This window comes from Monomorium pharaonis, chromosome 5 (genome assembly GCF_013373865.1).
Source record: "Monomorium pharaonis isolate MP-MQ-018 chromosome 5, ASM1337386v2, whole genome shotgun sequence".
NCBI lineage: Eukaryota > Metazoa > Arthropoda > Insecta > Hymenoptera > Formicidae > Monomorium > Monomorium pharaonis.
The window spans coordinates 14,061,184-14,078,450 of record NC_050471.1 but is presented as its reverse complement, the minus strand read 5'-3'; the positions used below and the strand labels follow the sequence as shown (position 1 = coordinate 14,078,450).

Below are 17,267 nucleotides of genomic sequence, written 5' to 3'. Positions count from 1 at the left end.
TAAATTCTCTCATCGTTTTTTACTGGAATATTAAATTAACGAAGATATTATTCACGATGATGATTCTTCTATTAATTCATCCTTTCGTACCATCTTTTAGAAAATTACGCAATGCATACGAATACTATCTATATCACTAAGCTAAATACGAAATTACTAATATTGCACTCTTGTAAACTAACATGCGATAGATCAAAATATTCACGTTTGATCTAACGACTTCAGGATACATTTTCGAATGCCACTTTTAGGTAATTATAGCTAATTAGAGATTCATGTTATGTCCAGTATCGTTATTATGGTTAATCTAGAAATGATTTTCTCTTTATATGATAGAAGACCTTTCGAATTATTTCTGTCAAGTACTGATTGTTATACGATTATAAAGTCACTGAAAATCTGTCGTGAATTACTAATGCAATAAAAGAGTAGAAAGGAAAATGTAAGTTTTCTATGGTTATAAAAGAAAATCCCGCGTTTGTTGTTTAACAATACATGCTATTTGAACATTAATTTTTGCGCATAATTATCGTAGCATCGCGCCTAAGCTATCGTGAAATAGTTACATCAAAGCGGGAATATTTTTCTGTGTTATTACAAAGAGTGTAACATACTATGTTTAAAGTATTTTGCGCATTTTAGTATGACACCTCTCTTCTCCTCTCTATTATCGTCTTTCTATCTATTCTATATCTCTCATTCCTCTCCTCTCACTCTCCCTCTCCTATTCTATTCTCTCTTTCTCTCTCTCTCTCTTCTCTCTCTCTCTCTCCTCTCTCTCTCTCCTCTCTCTTCTCTCTCTCTCTCTCTCTCTCTCTTCTCTCTTCTCGTCTCTCTCTCTCTCTCCTCTCTCTTTCTCTCCTCTCTTCTGCCTCTCTCTCTCTCTCTCTCTCTCTCTCATCTCTCTCTCTCTCCTCTCTCCTCTCTCTCTCTCTCTCTCTCTCTCTCAGGCGTCTCTACCGTGATGGACGTGTCAAAGATCGCTCCGCAAATGCAGTTAATTTAAAGTGATTAAGAAGTGAACAGAAATTATAAAAAGGTGTCGTGGCTGTAAGAATAAGCGTAAGGACCAAACAGGACCAAAGTTTTCTAGCGAGAGTGCGTGGATCTATGCGGAAAATCAGTATATTTTCCATGCGGGTCATACATGTCGCGACAGGTAGACATTTATAGTGACGTGTATATTAATTAAAGTTACGTACGTGAGTGGGCGCCCGTATCGATAGGATCGGCATCAGCCGATACCTACTAATATGGTCGATGAATATGCGGAATATAGATGTGCCGCATGTAAGAAGGAAATAAAAAGTCAGGTCGTGACATATAAGTCATGTGTCAAACTTTTCTTCCATCCTGGATGTGCAAGTAAACATAAGGTGTATGACAGAAATCGAGAATATGTGTCTTGTCCTGGCCCATATGAGAAGTTCACAGTAGACAGTGAAAAAGATATAGATGTGAAAAAACACCAATACAGACGGGAAGCGGAAGAGAAAGACTAAGTTCTACGGGATCGACGGGAAGTGGCGGAAGCAGAGCGATAGGAGTCAACATGGGCATGGATACGAAAATTGATTGGCTAGTAAGAACTATGAGAGAGATGAAAGATGAAATGGCATGCAAACGAGAAATAAAAATGCTGATTAAAGAAACAGTGCAAGAGGAAATAAAAGCTATTAAACAAGAAATGGAAGACCTACGAAAAATAATACGAGGAGGAATGCAGGCGTCAGCGGAAACGTGCGCGGCAGTTACAGTGAGGCAATAAAGAAAAAGAAGGAAAACATCATAATCATCAAACCGAAGACTCAGCAAGAAAGTGAGACCACTAAAAAAATAATAAAAGAAAAGTTGATATTAAGAATATGCCAATGGGGATAACAAAGGTACGAAAAGGAAGAGAAGGAACAGTAATTCTAGGATGTGAGACCGTAGAAGAAATAGATAAATTAAAAGATGTAGTACAGTCTAAACTAGGTGACAATTATAATGTTACAGAATCAGTACAAAAGAAGCCGAAAATAAAAATTGTTAATATTAGCGAGGAAGAAATAGAGTTGGATGACGATGAGCTAATAGATACAATAAAGAAACAGAATAGTATTGGTGAATCTCGTATAAGCATAGTTAAGAAAATCCCGAAAAGAAAAAATATGGATGATAGTCAATCTAGAAGGAAAGGAAAAGAAGGTAGATCTTTAATAATTGAAGTAGATGAAGTAACACATGAATTGATGTTAAAAAAAGAAAAGTTGAATATAGGCTGGAGAAATGTCCTGTGTTCAATCACTTCAGCATAAAGAGATGTTTCAAGTGCTGGGGATTCTACCACATTGCAAAAAACTGTACGAGAGATGAAACGTGTCATAAATGTACAGGAAAGCATAAAGCAAGTGAATGTAGAGAGAAGCAGAACAAATGTGTAAATTGTATGTTTAAAATAAAAACATATAATTTAAAAATAAAAGACGATCATGATGCTCTGGATCCGGAATACCCGACATACAAGAGGGCTATCGAAGAGGAGAAGAGGAGAAGTGGATGGGAAGCCAAAAAATAGCAATTACAGAAAGAAGAGATCAGATAATATATACAAACGCGCAAAGTTTAATGGCACATAAGGACGAGATACAGCATCAGATTATGAAGAAATTAAATCCGGCAGTTATTGCATTGTCGGAGTCGAGACTGATTGCGGAAATTGAAGACAGTGAAATAAGTGTACCGGGATATAGTGTGGTTAGATGCGACGCGGAAAATAGAAATACAGGGGGAGTTGCTCTGTATGTAAGAGACGATATCAAGTATGAAATAGTAGTATTGAAAAAATTAGAAAGGATTGTGTGGTGCGTTGCAATAGAAGTAAAAGAGAAATTGTTTAAAGGAGTGTTAATGGTAATATATCATTCACCGAGTGCGTCACATGGAGAGTTTATAGGATTCTTAGAGGAGATAGTAGAAGAATTAACAATAAAAGAAGAGTGTATAATATTAGGAGACTTTAATATAGATTGTATGACAGACTCTTATTATACAAATAAACTACTAACGACTATGCAAAGTCTAGGTATGAAGCAGTATGTGGATAAACCAACGAGAGTTACCGAAAATAGTAGAACAATTATAGATCTAGTTTTTGCGAATAAAGATATAAATGTAGAAGTCAAGTACGAACCTAAGATAACGGATCATGCGTGGATAAGTTGTGATAAATACGAACAAGATTGTAAATAAATATAAAGAATTCAGTGGCAGGGATTATAGTAGATATAATGCGGATGAGTTTATTAAGCTAGTGGAGAGTAATTTAGAAAAAGGATATGATTTAGATATTAATGAGTTAGATATTAATGTAAAGGCAAAGAATTTAATTAATAGTATTGTAGATGCGCTAGACATCTCAGCACCTAAGAAAATTTTTAGAATACCAAAAATATGGGAAGGGAAAAAATGGTATTCAAAGGAAATAGAAGAGCTAGCGACTAGAAGAGATGAGGCTTATAGAAAAGCACTGTACGATAGCACGGAACAAAACTGGCAACAATTTTAAAATAGAAAGAAATGCAGTAGTTAGTTTAATTAGAACAAAGAAAAAAGAATATTATGAAAACATGATTGATCATAATAGTAACAATCCCACAACTATGTGGAAATCATTAAAAGAAATTATTAGAGGAGGACCAATAGGCGCGAAATTTGTAGGAAACATAGATTTTGAAATATTAGACAATAATATAGAGTGTGATATAGCTGATAAATTTAACTTATATTATATACAAAGTATTAAAGACATAATAAAATCTATAGATAAAATTATACAACGAGCACAAATAAGAGAACTATTTATTGTATTGAAAAGATGGGAGAGCTAGAAAAATTTGAATCAATTACGACAGAACAAGTAAGAAAAATCATTAGGGAATTACCAAAAAAGAAAGGTACAGAAGAAGGAATAACTAGCGATATATTAAAAACGGTATTTTGTGTCATAGAAGAGAAATATTGTGATATAATAAATAAGTCATTGAGTGAGGGTTGTTTCTTGAAAGAGTGGAAAACATCCACGATAATTCCAATACCAAAAGTAGAGAAACCTAAGAGGGCAAGTGATTATAGGCCTATTAATATATTACCAATATATGAAAAAAGTATTAGAGATAATAGTTAAAAAGCAAATTGAGGTCTACCTAGAAAGTAATAATATTATAACGGAACATCAGTCGGGCTTTAGGAAAAATTACTCGTGTGAAACAGCAATTCAAACAGTTATAGATGAATGGAAATTGATTATTAGTGAGAGACAAATAGTAGGAGTTATTTTTGTAGATCTTAAACGGGCTTTCGAGACAATTGATAGAGGAAGATTATTAGAGAAATTATACCAGTATGGTATTACAGGAACAGTTCTAGAATGGTTTAGGTCGTACTTAAAAGATAGAATGCAACAAGTTCAATTTAATGATAGATGGTCTAAGATACTGACTACGGAATACGGAGTGCCACAGGGTTCGGTATTGGGTCCATTGTTGTTTATAATATATATGAATGATATTGTTAACGTTTGCTCGGATGTGTGTAATATAAAAATGTTTGCGGACGATACGTTAATATATGTAACAGGTGAGAGTAGTGCGGAGATAGAGAGGAAATTGAATATTGCATTTAACGTAGTGGAGGAATGGATGAATATTAATAAACTGAAGATGAATGCGGGGAAAACAAAATATATGTTAGTTAGAGGTATAAGGAAAGAATTGAGAGGCAATACTATTGTGAGATGTTTGGATGGAAATGAGATTGAGCGCGTAGAAATAATAAAGTACTTGGGCATAATTATTGATGATAGACTTAGATTCAGCGGTCACTGTGATTACATGCTAAAGAAAATAGGGAAGAAAATAAGTTTTTTAAATAGAATAGGGAACTTTATCTCGGCTTACACTAGATGTACGATATACAAGACAATTATAGCACCTCACTTTGAGTATTGTGCAACGCTACTAATAGATATGGGGGATACACAGTTAAGTAGGCTCCAAATAGCGCAAAATAGAGCTATGAGAGTCATATTGCAATGTGACAAACGTACCAAAGTTAAATGTATGCACCAAGCGTTGCAATTTATGACCATAAGACAAAGGCTGTATTACAATATGTGCATATTTATTTTTAAGATCTTAAATAATATGATGCCGGAGCAATTTAGTAATAGACTTAGAATAGTAGAGGGAGAACGCGAAACTAGGCAGACAGGGGATATTGTTATAGAATTCCGAAAAACAAGAAGCGCGCAAAAAAGTTTATTTTATGAGGGTGTGTTAATGTACAACGCATTACCACACGAAGTTAAACATTGTAATCGTTTAGAAATGTTTAAACGAATGCTAAAAGAATTTGTTTTTAATGATGTAGCATAAAATTGTATATATATGTATTGAAAATAGCTGAGAAAGCTAATAAAAGATCAATCAATCAATCAATCAATCTCTCTCTCTCTCTCTTTCTCTATCTCTCTCTCTCTCTCTCTCCCCCCCCCCTCCCTCTTTCTCTCTCAAGCACTACGTAGTACACAAATACAGTAAATATTACCACGTTTAACAACATCTTTAGTTTGTACTATTCTACTTTCATTATGTGTAATTTGAATAAAATTTTAACAATTATCATTTCTTTATATTTTTAGTGTACACACGATCGAAAAAAAAATTATCAAAAATTATCACTAAAACTGCGATAAATAATCAGCACGATACTTTCTTTCTGAGTGTCGTATCGTGTTTAATGTTAAAAATGTTAAAAAATAGTAATCTTGTTAAAAAAATTTTATGACATTTAATGAAACTCTAATAATATTGATTGGAACTGTTGTTGAAAATGACGTTTATCGTGTAAATACTTTAGAGGGAAAGATATTCCTGCTAAATTACAAAGTATAAAAGTACAAAGTTCAATTTTACATACAAATCAAGAGTAAATAAAAAATTCAATAATGAATAAAAGAATTCAGAGTTTCTTTTACCTTTAATTGCATTATTAATTACGACAGATTTTCAGTGACTTATAATGTATTAACAATAGAAGAAATTCGAAGTTCTCTATCATATACAAGAGAAAATCATTTCTAGTTAACCATACTAACGATACTTGACATAACATTGATCTCTAATTACTTATAATTACCATAGAAGTTGCATCGAATAATTTATCCTGAAGTCGTTAGATCAAACGTGAATATTTTTCTATCGTGTTATTTTACAAAGAGTGCATATTAGTATATTTCGTATATTAGATTAGTATATTAGATAGTATTTCGTGCATTTCGTAATTTTCTAATAAGATGGTTACGAAAGGAGAATGTATAAAGAATCAATCGTGATAAATCTTCGTTAATTTAATATTCCATAAAAAACGATGAGAGAATTTGATGCGGCAAATATTATATTATTTGCAGATTCCATACGTTTCCATCGCTTTCTCTCTTTCGACTTTCTTATTTACAAAAGTTTATTACGATTTAAATTTGTCCTATTTTTATTAATAATTTATAATCTCGTCATGTAATCGCGAGTATGCGTAGCAGCCATCGACGCGAGCTTAGGCGCAGTGCGGCGAGACGTGGAAACGGCGACGACGCTACGCTTCTTCTTCTTTCCCCCGCCGCCGCCGGCAGCCAATGCTTGAAACAGTAGGCCGTGCTATGGCTCGAGCGGCTCGAGCCCTTCCTTCGGCGCGCAAGGCGCGATCTCATTCGCACAATTTAAAAAATTTATATCTCGATTATTAGCAGACCAAACCCACAACAATATTGAACTTTTATGTTCATCTCGATCCCATCTACCTTTTTATGAACAGTGACCAGTATGCTCTGTCACTGTATATACATATGTATATACAGTGTATATACATATATATACAGATATATACAGACTCCCTGTATATACATATATATACAGATTTATTTATTTATTATACATATATTTATATATGTACATAAATCATCCACATATATGTGTATTAGGTATGTACGTATAAATACCTATATAAAAATGGGTACAAATATATATGTGTGTACATGTACACACACACACACACACACACACACACACACACACACACACACACACACACACACACACACACACACATTCAGAAACGTTTATCAAGCCATTGAAATTAGTTGTAGACAATCGTTCGGTAATCATAGTCTCATTTCATGTGAAAGTTCTTGTGTTTATATGTTTTAATAATTATTAACAATTTTTTTTTCTAAATCGGCTTCGAGGGATCTCTTGCAAATTTTAAGACAATTATTTAAAAAAAAAGCATCAAGATTGCTTTAAAATTACGGGCTCTAGACTTTTTTGAAACAAAACGTGTCATATGGCCCCACTGTGCGTCGGTAGGGGTGCATGGAAAGTCGCAAACGCACGTGGTAATTGTCATGTGTGGAATGTGTATGCGCGTAATTATATCACGTGTGCAATGTGCACGTGTGCAATTTGTATGAACGTAATAATATAACATGTGCAATATGCACATGTGCAATAGCGTCACGTGTGCAATGTGTATGAGCGTAATAATATAACGTATGCAATGTGCACGTGTGCAATAGCGTCACGTGTGCAATGTGTATGAACGTAATAATATAACGTGTGCAATGTCCACGTGTGCATAGCGTCACGTGTGCAATGTGTATAAACGTAATAATATCACGTGTGCAATGTGCACGTGTGCAATAGCGTCACGTGTGCAATGTGTATTTTGTGCCTTGATTATTTTTGTGTGTGCAAACGAAGCAGTAGGCAATCGGGAACGTAGGCAAAGAGGACCACCCCGATATAAACTCTGAGGATTAAACAAAGATATTATGGATAAATGCCTATGTCAGTCTGCAGAATATCTGCGGCGGGTCTTAATGCCTAATAATAATTATTGTGTAAATTTATTTACGAAGTCTAGCTCTAAGGTTTAGTATACTTATATAGAACATCTGTTTTGGAACGTATGCATGTGTCCATTTTAAGTTTAATCAATTTTACCATTTTATTTTCCAAATTTGTAACGACCTGTAAATCTTAAGTGTCAATGAATTTTTCATAATAATTTATTTCTTCTTCCACAGACAGTTTATATATATATATATATATATTTATAGATGTATTAATGATCTATTTTATGAATTCGGGCGCTGATTTTTTTTGTATATCACGATCACATGTGATATTAAAGAAATAGCATTCTTTTGGCATGATTATCCATTAATTAATTAAATAAGAATACAAATTAAACATATACAAAGAAAATAACTTAAAAATATAATTTTTTGTACTAAAGAGTTAAGTTGCATTTGAAATTAATGTTATTATTTCTCATTACAGATGCCGTTGCATTAAATCCACATTTTAGACCGCCGATGAGGGATGAATTTTATCGCGTCGTTGCAGAAGCCGTCCGAGGTAGAAAACAAAGAAATTGGAACAACATTATTAGAAACTCTAACGCAGGTGAACAAACAGCGTAATCGCAGAAGACACGAAGCGGGCCAATTCCTGGGTTTAAATCCCGTACAGCAAACCGAACAGGACGAGTTTCATGAAAATGACAGACATTCTGGATCTGAACTTAGTACCCTCAGTTGAGACTTAGGCTGGTATTCATAGTCGAATCTTATTTCAAGATCGTCTCAAGCAATATCTTAAGATGCTAATACAACTCTGTGATTGGCTGATGGCATCTTAAGACAGTACTTAAGATGATCTTAAATATAAGATCCGACTATGAATACTGGCCTTAGACTTAAATGAATAAGACGTAAAAATTTATGTACACTTTTTGTACCTTTTTATATTTATGTTAATTTTAAATTTATAGCATATTGATTATACGTACATTGATTAATATAATAGTAAACAAAAATCCAATTTTTTGTATGTGTGTCTCTTTTTATGGTAAACATGGCCGATTTTTAACTTTGATTTTCTTTCTTTGTCTTTCCTCATGATATTCAAAGAGTTGCCACTTGGACAAATTTATGCAGGTCTAAAAAATCATATTTTTAATTTTTTGAATAACGTATACGTTATTCAATGAATTAAAAATACGATTTTTGGATCTGTATAAATCTGTCTAGATAATTAGATAATGAATAGAAATTACACATTTCTATTCGGTTTACAAGGTATTAATGTAGTCATATGCACGTCATTAATATTTATAAAGCATATGTTGCCATCATGTTGCTGTAAAATGTCTCCGACAAACAGTAATTTTATATGTATACAGTAATGTTGCAGACGACTACTGATGACAACAAAATGCCTTTATATTGCCGTCATATTGCTGTCACAATGCTGTCAAATCGCAGATGTGGCAAAGTGACGACAACTTGTTGCCGTCATATTGCTGTCACAAATTAATTCATTGGGGGAGCAAACCAACATCAACAAGTTGCCGTCAACATGCTATTCTAGTGTCGAATTCACGTGAGTACAACTTAAGACGCACAATGCTGAAGCACCTTGTCTCGAGTTTCTAGAAATTGATCGCTGCAACGGTTGACAACAACATGACGGCAACTTCATAGGCGTTTGGTTATCTGGGATAAGTAGGGATTACGTACGTAAAAATGACATTTCGAAAAAAAATTGTTTTTGTTAATTAAGTATTTTCGGACACGTACATGCATTTTAGAACATAATTATGTATATATTTTAAATTGAACATCTATATTAAATAATAATTTGTTATTATTTAATACATAGTAAAAATACAAAATTTTGTTATAAAAACAGAAAAAGAACAGTTTAAAAACAGTCGCGACAGCAATTTAAACGATGATCATCGCAAACGGGTTTGTGGCATTAAGCACAACATTGATTGGTCTTTTTATCATTTTTATATAAATGATAAAAACACCTTTTTCTTTTTTTAAATTTATTAATTAAATCTTCCCAATATTTTGATTGAGCTTAGTTAGAACTCGATCGGTTTAATCGTTTCTGAGATCCCATAATCTCGGGTGCTCGCAAGTCGTGTACTCGCGTAAAGAGCACGATCAGGCTCGCGTTGCGCTTTCACTTGGCGCGAGCCACTACCGTGTATCTTGATATTATAGTTTCGTTATCGCTTGCATTACATTTTATATGTTATCAGTGATGATGTGGGGAGTCACTTCGGCGATCATTTGGAGTTTATGTTTCCCTTGGTAGAGTGAATAGAGTCACAGCGACGCAGACTCCGTAGTGATTTATGTACCAAATGATAAGTACGTTTAAAAATTTGGTCGGTGTGAAAGGGAGCGTCCCAGATGCGCACAGTAACAAATGGACACCACCAATCAGATTGCTGGGTTGGTTAGGGTTAGGATGAATTTATAAAATTTGATTGGTGGTGTTTGTTTGTTATTGTGCGCATCTGGGACTCACTCGTGTGAAATATGTCTATAAACACTCGCGCCCAAAAAAGACTTCTATTAACCATGCACTAGGACAGGGCTCGACTACGCCAGATTACACAATAGATAGAACTGTTCTTGATTGTTCTTTTTCATGATACCTGTTTTCTCTTCAGGCACAAAGTACTCGGTCGATACAAACAAATTCTACTTATCTTTATAAGCATATGCACAATGGAATATTCTTGTAATTTTTTGAACGATTTTGTTGTCATATATAAATTTAAATAATAATAATATAAAATAATAACTATTTTAGATTGGTCAAAAATATATTTTTATCATTTTTTTTTAATTTGCTGAATACGTAACAAAAAATAAATAACAAAAAGATATGCGTTTTATATCGTTTTTTTCGACCTGCCGAAAAAATGTCTTACTGACGTTTTTTGGCTTTAACGAAAAGATAACTTAAAAATGTCAACTTTCGTCACCTTTTAGTATTAGGTGCTGTCTGAGAATATAAGCAATATAAATTATTATAAATTGGATAATTTAATTACAGAAAACTAAAGAAGTTATAAATTAAACTAGAAAAATATGTTACGTCCAGCCTTATTAAATTTAACTTTGTTTAAGTAATGAAGATAATTCGAAAAACGAATGCAGGTAAGACATGGAAAAACGTAACGGATTTAAAATGTTCCGTAGGCACACAATAGACCGAGGGTAGATGCCTGGGTCGAACGCACTTTTATGACTTGAAAATGTGGGTCAACGTGCCGATATGCACGTTAAAATCCGTTTTCAGGTCGTGCGCCCATTGGTCCAAATTTCGAGTCAGCGAATTTAATCACTTTAACTCGGGACTGGACCAGATGCTTACTTTGGTCGGGAATAGAATACAAGTCGTTATGAATTTAAAATAATGAAAAGCTTATTTAAAACTTAACAAACATTTATTATTAATAATATTAGTCATAGAAATACAATAAACTTTCAGCAAAAATATTTGTTTTTTTACAATTAAGCGCTGAAGTCTGTTTTTGACATTGAGATTACGCGGTCTAAATGTTTATATATATGTTATTAATTTAGGGTAGATTTAACGATAATAATTTGGTGGAAAGCAACATAATTCAGGCGACGTGATCAAAAGATTTGATTGTTATATTATTCTAATTTTTCTAGCGTGGCGGTGGAAGGGGAAAAGAAATTATAGAAAAAATCCACCAGAACGGTAAAAGGACTATGGTAGTATGATGTAAAAATGGGAATAAAATCTGTGGGAGCGAGAGAGGATATTATGAAAAATAAGGAGTCGAGGTCGATTGCTTCCGGGACGAGGGCAAACTCACGGTGGAGCAAGAGTAGAGGGTCGGTTTTCATTGGGAACTGCTTTAATAATTCGATTAACGACTACTAGATTATAATGATTTTATAATGATAATATCGTGGGCGAGGAGGAGGGGGGGGGAGAAAATTCAACCAAGATTTCAATATCCGAGTCTGCAGGTGAGGGTAGGGGTGGTATCTCTTCTGGGGGACTGATAGGTGAATACGTGGGGGGAGGGACTCGAGGTGAGGGTTACACGACATTTTCCCGAAAACTAGATAAGAAAATGTTGGTACCAACAAAATTCTCTAGGCAATACCGTTTCAATTTCTGCAGATTAGTAACACTGTTAATGTAGTAAATCCCATGATGTAATAAGAAAGGTGTACCATTGCGCATTAGCGATGGCGGCACGATGAGCGGAGCCAAAATGAAATTTGGGTCTAAATGCACCGCGCCATTCGAACACGACACAATCATATATATTTAGAATATTAATCGCGTGTACTTAAAATGCAGATATTTGGAAGAATTATGTAGAAATATTTAGAATAGTACAAGCGCAGTACAAAAATGCCTTTGTAATAAGAGAAATAACCTATACTGAATTAGTAAATAATATAATTGTACTGTAAGCATGATTTTATCTTTATTATTTTTTATTTTTTTCATAATTCTATCTCTATTTTTTCCATCTTTCTATCTACATTATTGAATAAAACATTATAATACCAATGTTAAGATAAAAGTACAATGTTGGGACATTTATATCTGAACATTCAGATATAAATGCATGTCTTAGCATTTGTACATTTACCTTGTGTTTTCGATCACGCGTTCGAATTTGCACGCGTTTCGTTTGAACGCCGGAACACGGGCCGATTGGCTCGCCAGCACCGCATGGTGTAATTCTTCCTTTTGGAATCGGCGGAACGAGACTCGCGAACCGAATCCAGAAAATTGCGGAAACTCGGAGCACGAATATTCAGTAGCGAGATTGACCGAATTCGAGAATCCGCGAGACACGGAGAGATTACTGCTCCGGTTTCCGTTTGACAACGATCTGCTGTGTAAGACGGGTGCGCGGCGGAGCTCGCGAGTGGGAAGGATCGTAAATCCCTCCTATTCAATCAGGGCTGCGTACGTTAGAATAAGTTTCGCCAAGTGACCAAGGGGAAGGACCCTTGGTTTGCTTTCCTGATTTTGACAAGTGAACGGTGGCACGCACACTATTCGTGTGTCGAGTCCCGCGAATCGCGCTCGGATGGTGTGATCGGTGCGTGCCGCAGCCCCGCATGGTCGTGGTCGCAAGGCTCCCTCGCGCATCCCGCAACACCTTGATATTTGATAGGATGTAATAGGATGTACAAACAGTTGTTATTGCTGATTTTTTATCATATTTTATTAGATGTTCTTTTATTACAAAGTCTATAAATTTTTTTAGATTTTTTTTTAAGTAATTATTTTCAACTATTTCTTTATTAAGTTTTCTCAATCTTATGTACGTACGAGTTCGTACAAGACATGCAATTACTTTTCTAGGAAAATTGTTTATTTTTGCGCATACAATATTTGTTAAATTATCAAAAATTTTATTTTCTCGACTGAAAAAGTTGCCATGGAATTTTTCAAATTCCCTATTCATAATATCTGCTGCTCTTATAAAGTCGGTATTGGGATACATGCAATTTCCTCTGGAAATAAATGAAAGCCAATCAGTTGGTATATGAGGAAGTGTTCTGGTTGGGACGCCCAAATGAGAATAAGTGGATCGGAATCGGTGTGCAACATATCCAGCAATGTATATTAAAGTATTTTTTTCTATTAAATCTGTTGCTGTTTTTCGTTCCAAAGCTTCAAGTAATGCTACTTCTTGCAAATTGGGAGTATAATTACTTAAGTTTACAACTAGAAATACACATTAAATCATGTAAAACACAACAAATACATACAAAATATATATTATTACCCAATCTAGAAAAGTTTGAATAATATATATAATAAGTGGATCCTTGTATATATAATAAGTAGGATCCTTATGCGCGACAAATTCATAAAGAGTTATTTCAACGCTTTAAGGCTGGATCTACAATAGGTGTAGTAAGCCTAAGGGCATAAGGCTTACTACACTTATTGTAGATCCGGGCTAATACCTTCACTAGTTTCTTCTTCAGTATCCATTATTTGTAGTTCTTCTTCAATGTCCATTGTTTCTGTCTCTCTTTCCTTAACGTTCATTAATCTCTTTTCCTCTTCTCCTACATCCATCATGCATGTTTCCTGTTGTACACACTGTGCACTTGTCAGTTCGCAAGATGTGTCATTAAGATCTGTGAGGATTGTGGAACTATCTCCTGCAGTATTTGTGCCTGATGCAATGGTGTATCCAAAATGTTTGCCCAATATATACCATTTAAGTCTATTTCTTAATTCAACTGGGCTTGGAGGAGGATATGATCATCATATCCTCCTCCCATCATTCTTAAATAAGAAAACATTTTCAAGAAGATCTTGATTTAATCTGTTAGTTAACAGATATTGTATTGGACGCGTTTCTGATGAATATTGCTCTTGTATATATACAAACATATCACGTAGAGACTTGTTGCATAATATAATGCCTTTTTGAAATTGTAATAGTGTTAATCGTTTTCCAATTCGCATTGCTTGAATGAAATCATTCATTTCATCAAGAATGGTATTTTGTTCCTTTAAATTTATACCATATGCATGCGAGGTGCTATGTCCATATTTAAATTTGCTGTTAAATAGGTCAAACTAATTATTAAATATTTGTAATACATCGGCGGTTTGTTTCCATTGTTGAGATTTGAGTAAACCTTGTTCACCACACCAACGTATAGCTTTTGCATTAGTATTCGAAAATACTTGTGCAGCCAGTTTTACGTTTTGTCTCTGTGAGCCTTTGACGTCCAGATGTGCTTGGTTTAATTTATGCGCTATTTTTAATTCTCCTACATTAAGCGTTAATAATTCTTCTAAACATGATTTGTCGATATTACTTCCGTCAATTGTAAAGCCAGAGTCAAACAAATTATTTCGCGCCAATTTCACTATGTGCGGAACGTCTGCAAAAAAATATATTTTTAGTGTATTATCAGCAGGATGTGTAATATAATGTTGTTTTTGAATAGTTTCTTGTATATGTCTTTGAGTATTTGTGGTAACATTTATTCCTATGTTTAATTCGTACCATAGCTTTATGTTTGTGAGCCCCATGTCACTTGTCACAGCTACAACAATATATTGCATTTCATAAAGTCTATTAATTATTGTTAATAGAGTATCCGCACACATAGGCTTATCAAATTCATAATATATTGGCTGCTTCCATTTTTGAAATAATCCTCGAGCCATTACAAATTGACAGGTTTTGTAGGGTCCATATATTTTTTGTTCTTTGGGATGTAAATCTATTTTGTTTGAAATATATAATTCGTCGAAAGTTAAAACTGTTAATTTATCTACTGTACACAGATTCAGCCCTTTCTTTTCCATAATTTGGAGCACATCTGTTAAAATTCCAGGTGGAATATTAAATGTTGCACTCCAATTATTTAAGGTGTTTATACATGGCAGTGGCATTTTCTTTACGTTTCGTAGATATCGATAGGCCTTTGGACTTATGGCACGTAAAGCAATAGCAGATGTGATATCTTCAGCAGACCATTTCATGCGAGTTTTAGTATTTGAAGACAATAATAGTTTTATTTGTCCAGGAGTGAACACTTTCTGCAACACTTTAACATGTTTTTCGTTATCAACTGTCATTTGTGTAATGGTCTCAGATTTCTGGTGTACAGTCTTTGCTAATAATTCCATCTGTTGTTTTAACTCTTTATTATCTCCGAGAAGTGTCTACTTTTCTTGCAACAATTCATTTTTTTCTTTTAGTAATATTTCCTTTTCTTTTTTTTCTTTTATTAACAGCTGCATTAATTCTTCTACGGATGTATTTTGTTCATTAGCATTTTCTTCATTTCTGTAAAATACAAATGTGTGCTTTAATAGCAATATATTAATTAACCACTATTGAATATGTAAACATTATACCATACATTGTGTTTGTCTCTTCCGTTATATCTAATCCAAGAGTATTTGTTTCTTGTATGGTTTTTTCTTTTTGTTCATTAGCATTTTCTTCATTTCTGTAAAATACAAATGTGTGCTTTAATAGCAATATATTAATTAACCACTATTGAATATGTAAACATTATGCCATACATTGTGTTTGTCTCTTCCATTTTTATATTTAATCCAAGAGTATTTGCTTCTTGTACGGTTCCTTCTTTAAGAATTTCACAAAGATTATGCCCATTGTGTTTCTGCATCTGCTGTTTTTGCTGTGCATATTTTACTAATTCAGCATAAGTTAATATAACTTCTTTTACTCTGAAATATGTATTTATTTATATTATTTATTACTATTATTTATTTATTTATATTATTTTTCAGTATTTATTTTTTATTAATATAACACGTTAGTGACATATTAATAACATTTTACAAATAGAATATATACTTACTTTGCTTTTAATTTGGTTTTTTTTCTCTAAATGTAATAATACATTAGGCACGGAATTCTTTTTTAATCTGCATAATTCTTTTGGCACATTTGTTCCACGTAGTGTTGTCCATTTCATTTCGAAGCAATCGTCTTGGAAATGTAGAGAGCATATTCTTGCTACAAATATATATATATATATATATATATATATATATATATATATAAATTATTACATAGATTCTACCCAGTGAACACAGTAATATAGCAGCAGTGTAACAGCAATGTAACCGAATATAACAGGTTACGTTACTCTGAAATTACACGTAACTTACATGTAAGTTACAATTTCCGACTCAGCAATATAACATGTACATGTACCTATATGTAAACTGACGCGACTATATTATTTTTTATAAAAGCAATTAAATTTTGCAAAACATATTAAAAATAAATAGCATTAATTTATTTACTTATTAATTTCATTGTTAAATTCATATTTTTCCATAACCTTAATAATTTGATGGAAATTGCGATCTATTTAGCACTAATCTTTGAAGCGTTCAAATGATTAATTAGATGGTTAACTATATAGATCATAATTGTAAGAAAAATTGAATAGTATACATTTATTATTCTGTTTTTGTTCAGCACATGATGAATTTAGATTTTGTGCATTTTTTGTGCGCAGTAATTGTAGACAAACCGTTATTTTTGAAAACATTATCTTTATAATAATTTTTTTTATTATCAAATAAATCTGTCATTCAGGATGTTATAATGTTGTCTGATTTCTGAGTCAACTACGACGCATCGTTCCGTAATAACATTGATACGAACGTGTTATGTTACGATTATACAATTTTTGTTGAATAACTGTAACGCCAAAACGATGTATAACAGCTATATCACTTGCGTTTAACAAATATTACGTAACAGGTTATTTCCATGTCATATAGCACCTACATATCACAAGAATAACAATGTTAAATTACATGTAACTTCCATGTTAT

At 33.3% G+C, this 17,267-nt stretch overlaps 1 protein-coding gene across 1 annotated transcript in view; it reads right to left on the bottom strand.

Moving 5' to 3' along the window:
* The window catches only part of LOC118645842, an 18,467-nt gene extending 4,281 nt beyond the window's left edge, over positions 1 to 14,186 (bottom strand). Inside the window, exon 1 of the mRNA XM_036287602.1 lies at positions 13,883 to 14,186. Within this exon, the coding sequence (XP_036143495.1) occupies positions 13,883 to 14,000 (118 nt within the window). The 5' untranslated portion in view covers positions 14,001 to 14,186. The remainder of the gene's footprint in view (positions 1 to 13,882) is intronic.
* Between the last annotated feature and the right edge of the window lie 3,081 nt (positions 14,187 to 17,267).